The 10,069-nt window shown below is 39.9% G+C and overlaps 1 protein-coding gene across 1 annotated transcript; it reads left to right on the plus strand.

The window, feature by feature from the left end:
* Positions 1-220: 220 nt before the first annotated feature.
* On the plus strand, positions 221-8,701 carry LOC116394654 (transmembrane protein 235). The gene is made up of 4 exons (XM_031867904.1): positions 221-671; positions 1,656-1,733; positions 3,106-3,243; positions 7,149-8,701. Exons 1-4 carry the CDS (start codon positions 500-502, stop codon positions 7,391-7,393), a joined length of 633 nt encoding a protein of 210 aa, XP_031723764.1. The 5' UTR covers positions 221-499; the 3' UTR covers positions 7,394-8,701.
* Positions 8,702-10,069: the final 1,368 nt, after the last annotated feature.

The following is a 10,069-nucleotide window of genomic DNA, read 5'->3' on the forward strand; positions in this document are numbered from 1 at the left end:
CAGCAACCACTCTGAAAATAGTCTCCAATTAAGTTACGGTAAGAGTCAAGTAAATATCTGCTAACTGAACTGTGACCGGATGTAGACTAGTTTGTATCCAAAAATAAATGTCAAACACCTCCACCAATGATGTTTCGCGATCGGGGTTTTATTTTGGAATTCCTTACCGCACGTGCGGCGTTTTATTTTCTTAAGATCAACCCAGCGCGCTGTACTTTTATGCTCGTCAGTGTGTTCTAAACTGGTGGCGAGCTCGATATGTATACCTGTCTTCTTTTCTTTTTCCTCTTAAAGTAAACAATTACGGGATTACGCTTTGCTCAGTTTCCATCCTAAATTGCGTTTTAGGGTCGTGAATGCAATGGAGAACAGCACTACGGGGAGGGGAGAGCTTTTACGCATCGCACATCTTTGAGCGTCGATACAGGATACAGTAAAACATAATATAGAAACTGCACAGACTTTTAGAGTAACTGCGCTCTGCGTTGTGGACTGTATAATGAGGTACGGATTGGTGGTTGTCACTGCTGGGTTTACAGGTTTGCTCAGCTTCAGCCTCCTCGCAGTGGCTATTGGAACTGATTACTGGTACATTATCGATGTGAATAAACCCAACTGCACAGGTTCAGACGACCTGAGTTCACATTCTGGACTATGGAGAATTAATGAAGGTATATCAACTCAACTCAAGCCAACATATTTCAGTATGTAGTTTGCATGAGCGTTTAGTCAGATGGGTGTAATTTACTGAAGGATGGTGCGTGTGCTGTAATTATATGGGATGTAGACCTTATTTTTCCAGCATAACTTTTGCGCTGTTTCTTACGTGGGGTCATTTTGAGAAGCCATTGTCATGTGGCAGTAACACTGTTGTGAGTAAAAGGCTTATTCTCTCTTGCAATATCCATTATTTTTGCCGTCTCTTATGTTGACAGTGAAAGAAAAAAGAAAATCGATCTACTGTGGAGTAAATGTGATGCCGTTGAGATGTATTATTGTTCATTCATTGTTCATTGACCAAGGGTTTCTCTCTCATTCTGCTGCGTTACCATGTTCAGTTACAGCTGCAGGCTACCGTTATATTTACCGCAATTTATTCATCACTGATTGCAGTAAGTCATAGTTGTGTAATTCTAAAGCACAGGATAAGTGAAATGCCAGTGCTTTTATGTTGGAGAAATAAATGACACAGACTGTGCTGAATTATTAACTCATACGTTTCAGTTTGAGGTCCCATAGGTCCACTGTGTTGCTGGTGCCGCCCACAGTTCACAGTAAATGTCATATAATGAGACAACATAATGTTTAAAGCTATTAAGGCAGTGCACCTGTGACATTAAGGTGGAACATGCACTAACACAATTGTTGTTATATCCTCTACTACTGCACTGGCTGAGCTCACAGAAGCAGCAACTTGAGCTTTATTCTGTGCAGAGGTGCACAACTGTCGCACATGCAGAGCTGAGAATATCTGTCGTATAGAGAGGTCTTTAATTGGTTTGATTAATTCACGCTTGCATTGTGTTGAATTTCTAAAGATATTGAATATTTGTACAAATGTGTTCACAAAGTGACACTGTTAGTAGCAATTTTCCAGTCTTACAGCTCTGTCCACACATCTCGTCATGTGTAACCTTTTCTCTTGACATTTTCAGGAGCAAACATGAGCTCAGTCATCCCTTCTTTCACAGCAAATATGTCCAGCCTGTCAGAAGTGGAAAGGCACCTTCTTGGTGAGTGGTTTTGTTTATCAACTGGCAGTCAGTGATTTCTGACTCAAAGAATGTATCGGTGTAGTTGGCTGCTGAAGAAATTACATTCACAAGTAGCTGTTTGCTGTCAGAAAATCCTATCCACATGATGTACACCCAACAAACATGAACATTTTTGCTAAGGGTGGTGTTTTCTGAAACATTCCCTGTTTGTAATGAAGTACAGTAATACACTGCTTGTGATAGAAGCTATCTTAAGCAAGTCTGAACACGATTTTCATACCCAATTGACAATAAAACTGGAAAATAGTGCCTCCTTGGATGGTAGAAATCAATCTGAATGGCCTAACTGCTTTTGCAAATGGTTGCACTCAGCGGTTTATCCAGCTGACTTGTCATTACAGTGTTTTGAAGTAGGTTTGTGAGGTATTTATCCATAGTCAGTGCATTAAGTAAATGGCGGTCGGCACACCCCCTGTTTGGAGAAAAGGAGTACCAGCATGGGAGAAAAGCAATGCTGTGGACTGGGGCAGCAGAGAACATATTTGAGACGCCTAAAAAAAAGCAGACAGCGCTAGAAATAAAGGGATGGTGTCCGCTCAGCTGCTCTTTGGCTGTGCTTGGCCTGACAGAATTTTTTGTGCACGCTAAAATGGATGATGTAGAACAGAACATTTCCAAATATAAAGCATTTGTTTATGGTATTTTCTTAAAGATCTTTTCAATAATTGCAGAATTGTAATTTTCGCCCAGTTCAGCTGTATTAGGTGACTAATACAGTAGGTAACTATGACACCAACCCTGCAGACGTTTCAGTCAAATTAGCGAATCAATCATCCACATGTTCTATGATCGTACCCCAATGCTATGACATATTCTATTTTAACCCTCCTTGTTTCCGATGAGGAGACTGTGTTTCTTGGCAAGGGCCGCCCTGTTTAGCTGGTTGAGGCAGAGACGATTGGTTAGGGTCAGGATAGCCCATTGGTGAGGGCATAGGACCTGAAAAGAATCAGGTGACCGGTACCTCAGCGAGCATGGACGCCTGGCCAATCCTAGTGCATGAATGCGGGTCTTGCCAATAATAGCAATGGGATTCATAATTACTGTATACCACCAGACCATTAGATAAGTCTCACTTTCAGTTCAGTTCCCTGTTCAAAAATATTCTAAACAAATATACTTAATTAAACTGATATCATTTTTTACTTTGCTCCCATGCTGGTACACCTCTCCAAACTAAGAGCATGCCGCCCGCCGTCCACTGTAGGGAATACACTGACAACAACTAACCCAACTTCAAAACATCCCAACTATATCCTTTAAGGCACTTTAAAAAACAAAAAATCTTAAAAGCACACTAACCACTGTGTGTTTGTGAATGTGTTTGCAGGTTTGCACAAGGTGGTGGTCATCATGTTGCCCCTCAGCCTGGTCATGTTGGTGTTCGGCTGGATCTTTGGACTTGTCAGCTCGCTGGCCTGCAGTCCCAACTTGCTGGCTGGATCAGCATCCTATGTTCTCTTCTGTAGTGAGTCCACACAGATCTTTTTTTTTTTCTGTGCTTGTGGCAATTCCGCATGTTTTGCATCTAGACTGTTCTGTAGCAAACCCTTTGGTTTGTCATGTCAGTGATGTATGGTTAGGGCTGGGCAATATGGCCAACATCAAAAACAGCACAAGAAAAGCTTGTGTGCACATTTTACACATACAGGTGCCTTGTTGTGCCTTAACTACACATAGAAAACCATGAAAAGATAATGTCAAGTGCTCTCTTTTACTTCTGACTTAAGGCAACTGCTAAAATCTCATTTATACTTTCTTACACTGAGGGCCAATAAGAAACCTGCAATTAGTATAAATATTATATCTTGCAGTTGACTGGAGCAGACTGTTATCCGGAGAATCCGAAGCTACATAATACATATCTGACATTCAAAATCCCATTTGACTTGAGTCGAGTTAGGTAATGATCTTTTTGATTACACTGTTAATAGAAGTGCGGAAATTGGGATTTTATAAGGAAATAAGAAAGACACTTTTAAACTGATTAGAGCTTACTGTGCCAGACTTCCGTCTTTCTATTTAATCAGTTTTTCACGTTTTATGAATCGACAGAGCATGAGTGATTCAAGAGTCTCAGATGCAATTATCGTAGCACAATCATCTGTGACAGGTTGGACCCCCATATGCTAAATCACAGTTTTGACACCAATTACCAAACACTTCAATGCTGTAGAACAGTGTGAATAGAGCTGGTTGTATGATCTACTGACAATATTTCCATGGTAAGCAAACATTTAGTCTGTTTTAATACAACTTTGGTGCGGTTCAACTCCTGGTGCAGTTAGTTTGGACAATTGAGACATAGTAATTTACTTTGGTGCGCCAAATATTCACCCGTTGGAAAATGATACAATTAGCAGCATTGATCGCAGCATGCGGAGTTGATTGCTCATTGTGATGAAGTGGCACAAGATAGCAGAAGAGCTTGTTCTTGATTGAAAGATTCAGAGACACTTTCCCCTGGGATCGTCATTACATGCTCTCTGAAATCATTCTTTTTCAAATGGCATCCTTGTAACAATATCAACAAAATTGAATGTACTTTGTTTAGTCAAGTTCATTGAATATATTGTGTCTTATCCCGGTAATCATGGGCAGTCACATCATGAACAACATCTTCCTTAAATGTAATTATATGATAATATGAGGCACAGCCCTTGCATTTGATGTACTACAGAGGTTGTGTGTTGGTGAGATCGGTCCAATACTTTGCTCCAGGATGAAATATTTCAACTATTGTTCCCATGACATTTCTGTAAACGCATTTACGTTCCCCTCGGGATGAATTGTAATAACTTTGGTGAGCATGCTAATTTTAGCATTTATCTCAAAGCACTGCCTCACAGACAATTGTTGTAGACTTAAAATTATAATTGCTAATCTGCATATTTGCCAAAATGATGGTCTCAAAAATAACATGAACCTTGACATAATTTACATACTTTTGTATCCGTCCATAAACAAGTATTGAATGCTCAAAAATATAAACTGAATGTCCAAGAGAATGGGAGCTCAAAGACAAAATATCATCCACTTTTGGGGACAGTCATAAAAATGTCTTCAGTGTGGTCCAGTAAGGAGACCTGATCTGCATGGCAGTAACAGCATACGCTTTCATCAGCAATACATTAAACGAAATATTGCTTTTTTTCCTACACTGCGAAGGGTTCAGCTGTTAGCAGTCGCAAAAAAATAGAATATTCATCAAGGGGAATGAGTTTTATTCTCGATTTGGTTGAGGGTGAATGTAGGAATCTGTTACCGAGGTAGACGGTCTTATTACTATATTTTACCATCTCTGCTGACAGGCCCAGCTTCCCAGACAGCTAATTTCATGCTTTGCACCAAATGGCCTGTCCACGTCTCTACATCAAAAGACCTGCAAGCATACGCTCCTCCACTTTCAAAGCCACCTCTTATACTCGGTGAATTAGGCACCGGCACTGTGTTGAGATGCATCCACACTAGTGAGAGTTCACACTTAGTGTCGGTTCAGTATACGGTTGCATACACCGTATTACAATTAACAGTTGTAAACGTACACATTTGCTTATCTGTGGTATTGAAATAAACTGAAAAGTGTGGTTGTGTGAGAGTTGCTGAGTCTGGCTGCACTGTCGCGCACCTAAAGTATATGTTAATTGGTTAATTAATTGATAGCACATTTCCCAAAATGACACACTATTCCTTGAAATAAGACAACTTCTGGTGTTAAATCAGTGGCTCCATCATATTCATGAATGCCTGCTGCCAAAAGACAATCCAGTCAAGAGAGCAAACAAACAAACAAATCTCCCTCTGACAATGATATATTTTCCACAATGAACAGACTCACAATGCTTCTAGCTATACTAACCTTCAGTGATGAAATCAGAATATGATGTCTGATGCATTTCTTACCATCCTTGTACTTCATCTTTACCAGCATGCTTCCGTCTACATTTTCTAAATTCTGGATCAGAGGGACAAAAAGGAATAAAGCTGCTTTATTTAGCAGTAACATTCCTCAGAGAGGTATTTTATTTGTACCATTTAATGTGTTTGAGAGTATTATTACAGGTGTCTTGTTTTGATTGAGAACAAGTGAAGCAATTACATTTTATTGCTAAATAGTTTTTATTTTAAAGAAATACTTTACCCACAGAAATGACCATTTGTATGTCAATTGCTCGCCCTGTGTTGCCTTGAATATTTAAAGAAAACTGTTTTTCTTGCATTCCTCCACGTTTGAACAAAGAATCAAAAAAGGAGAAATGCTTGCACTGCCTTCCAAATCGCATACTTTCTCTTTACTTTTGTACATACTGCAGCTGTGCTTACAAAGTGCGTACTGTTGCATGCAGTATGCATTCAATTGGGACACGCTACTTCATCGAAATAGTGCACCTTGAACTTTTAACCTCTTGCTCATAAATCTGCTGCGCAGAGGATTGTAGGTCGGAATAGCTAGACAAGCATGCTGGTTTGCAGACTGCAAAAATTTGACAGGATGTAACAACAGCAAAACTATATCATCTATTACTAAACTCTCACACTCATGAGTTGTACGTCAATGTGAAAAGGACTTTCTATATCCCTCTATGAAACAGAAGTCTGCATAACCCGCTGTGCCGTTCATGACATTTGTACTTGCTAACCTTTTTTTCTTTCTTTCTGGCTATACTGTACTTACGTACCAACTAGGCAAATTACATGGTAGACGATGATTAGTAGTTAACTGGGTCGAACTGCAATAATTTGCACAGTTTTTTTGGTTCTGCCTTCCATGGTGCCACACTAAAGGTCAGTCTGAATTGCGCAGTGGGGACTACTGGTGTTTTAGCGTTGATATTTAGTGTATTTTATTCTTGTCAGCACAACTCTGCAGTCATTTTTATGACTTTCTATTTGTCGGTTTAGGAAATCAAAAGCTAAAAATACAAAGCAGAAACTCTCAGATTCCTCCTGTAAATGATTGGAATAAATTTAGAAGCACCTTGCTGGAATAATTGGTATTTGAATGAGACAAATGTTTTTTGTTCTCGAAACGGCTTTAAATCGTTAACGCTTTAAGATAATTGTTTCTCATTAATGTACTTAAGTCTGTATTATCTAATGTCATCCATTGAGTTAAGTGAAGACGATTCCATTGGAAAATGATTATTTGCCTCTGAATAGATTATCACCTTAATGACCTCATTGTAAGAACTGGTTAATTGCGATACATCATGGTGATTACGGTGCTTGATTAGGCAGCACAAGGATCTCATTCAAAGAGAATTTATTCAAATTCCTCAGGATGGATCATCCATGTTTCAAGGTACAAGGCAATATGTACGTAAAGTTTTGTTTTTCTAATGGTGCCATGTGTTGGTTTCTGTGCACTAACAGGTCTTTTTACCCTCTCGGGGGTCAGCATCTACATCAAATACTCAAACCTAGCCATGGAGGAGTTCCAGCGGATCGTGCCCCCAGAGAACCTCGCCCACGTGGATGTGTCCTTCGGCTGGTCCTTAGCCACAGCCTGGCTCTCCTACAGCCTGGAGGTGGTCAGTGGCCTGCTGCTCCTGCTAGCTGCCAGAATAAGTCAGATGAAGGGACGCTATGACTCTGGTGTACCCATCGCCATGTTATAGATTGATGTTATATGATGCCCAAGTGCATCCAAAGGCTCCCACAGGCCAGTATTGTATTGCTGTTGGTATTTATTTAACATGTCAGGGTCCAAGGCAACAAAATGCAGATGAGAGCTGGATTTACGAAACTGCAACCATAGATACATAGATGCTGAATGAGTGATGCAGTGTTGAAGGGCCTTGAACACCAGCTGCCTTTCATCCTCTCTGTATAATTTTCTTTCCATCGTCCTAGCCCATAAATGTGACCACACAAACAGAAGAACCATTCATAGTGTAATTAGTGTAATTTAGTTAGTAGTTTTTCAGTCCTTTGATGCCATATTCCATCCATACGTGCAGTACAGTATGTATAGCTGAGAACATTGAGCACATTTGATTCAGCCGTAGCTTTTCTGTGAGATGTGTCTTTAAGAATGCTTGTGCAAATTCACTGCCCTGCGATGTGAACGCAAGCAAAACAAGAAGTGAGGCTGTATGCGATCATTTCCTTTTGACACGTGCTATGTTAAATATTTTAAGGGGGACTTCTGCACCTCCTCTTTGTAGAGTATTTCATTCAAGTGAAAACACTGCTGATTCTGCAGCAGACAGCCACCAGGCAATGGAGCCACCTAGACTCCAGCACACAGTCAGTACTGGTATAGTATCTCGTATTTCATGATAGAATATCTGCTGCAATGTTAATCCATGTGTTAGAGAAAATGTGCATTTCACAGCTATTGAGTAGCATTGACTGGTGTAGAAGTTGAGGCAATGTTGGCTGGTGACCTAAAGACAAAATGTTAGTTCAAACTTGCTATATCCACCTTATTGGTAAAAGCATTCATCACTGAAACAAGGATGAAGATAAATGCGCTCGTGGGAATCCTGCAAGTTGTTTTCAGTAAAACAGGATATGTGCACATGTTGCTGCATGCTTTGCTGTAGTTAGAGGTTGGATATTGTAATATTTGTATGTGCTGTCTACTTCTAGGAATGAAGCTTCTCCGATCTGTATACTGGAATTAAAAAGACCAAATACAACATTTTGCACATTTCATAGCTGTAAAAATGTATTGTGTTGTTGTTCCCTTCTCACAATCGTAACAAACCTCATGCTTTCATAACTGAACTGCTTTACTTTATATTGTTAACTGTAGCAGAAAAGCAATCAAACATCAATCCAGCTGAATTGTGAAAACATACAGTGAGTAGGCAACAGAAAAAAAAAGTCACATTGATCAAATGCTTTTAAATGTCTGTGACAGAAAAAAATGTATTGAAAATGTATCGAAGATGTTTGTGTTGTGAGACAATAAGATCATCTGAAACATCCCGTTTCTGTTCTCACTCATGCTTTGTTGTTTACGTGTTCACAAAAATACAATTCTGAGACAACGAGTGTTGTCTACCTACCCACATTGCCTTTAGGTCAGATTGGGACTGCCTGCCTCTGAATGTAAATGAAGCTCATTACGAGTCAGACCAGAGGGAAGAGCACTTGTGTTAAGAATTACAAAAGACTGCCTGTCAATTCAGAAATGTCTGACCAATATGTAGCAGCATGTGGTCGTGTGTGGCGAAGTGCTGTAAAACCCCTATTGAGACGCATATTCCAAATGCGCTGTATGTCCAAAGAATGCTCCTGAAACCCAAATAATATCGACATATCCCACATGTCTAAATAAGAAAATTTGGATATAAGGCGCAATTCAGAATATCCAAAGGGAATATGATGTTTAGATGAGCCATATCAAATTCGGAATATTGTCATATTCCGAATAATAGTGGAATATGAGTGTTCATGTAAACAAAGTCGTTTTTGTCTAGAAAAGTGACACAAACCAGTGAAGCTATAGAACAGTGGGTTCATAACATTTAGGGCGTTACTACCTTTTATTACCACCTGGGTAATATTCTGTAAAAGGTGTGAATGTGCCGACACATAAGAGGTGACAAAAGAGAAGCGAGGCGATGTAAATAAGTCAGGTTACAAAGAGTCCAAAATAGGCTTCGGAAATGTTTTATTTGTTGGAAATGAAAGATGCGTTTAAAAGGGGACTGTGTTTGAAATAGTTAGAAATATGGAATGCACAAAAAAGCAGAATCTGCCAAACTGCTCTGCACTGATGGGGAAAAGTAGTGCAAAGTCTTTGCCAAGGACGAGCATGGCAAAGATAGACGCTACACCTTTAGTAGGGGTGCTTATTGGGGTGCTTATTTTTGCCCGAATGTGATTTGCAACGTGATTTAACGTGACGCAGCCAGAGAATCAAACTCCAAACCGTGAGACATTGTGTCCACTCAGCGGTTTGTTGGCAGCGTCCTGCCCGGTAATCCTGTCTCAGATGGAACAGAGAGCAGAGAGCTATAAAGGAGGGACCGAAGCACAGCGGCTCAATCTTGCAGCCCTCCTTTTATATAATAAGCCAGCTGAAATCCCATTAAACTTTTATGGAACATAATAACTCAATCCACTCTGGCAAAAGAACACCAAACTTGGTCCTAAGCCATCACTCTTTGGTTTGTCCCCTTGGCCTTGACAGAGTGCAGTAATTTTGACTTGGACAACCTCTAGGCTCCTGGTTTTAAGAATTTATTGAAGAAACACAACCTGTTTTCATCGGAACTATACTTTCCTCGCTCAAAATCTCTCCTTGGGCCATTTCCAATACATGTTTAAATCAATCCTCT

The sequence above is a fragment of the Anarrhichthys ocellatus genome, unplaced genomic scaffold (genome assembly GCF_004355925.1).
Source record: "Anarrhichthys ocellatus isolate YVR2014 unplaced genomic scaffold, GSC_Weel_1.0 scaffold40, whole genome shotgun sequence".
Classification (NCBI taxonomy): Eukaryota; Metazoa; Chordata; class Actinopteri; order Perciformes; family Anarhichadidae; genus Anarrhichthys; species Anarrhichthys ocellatus.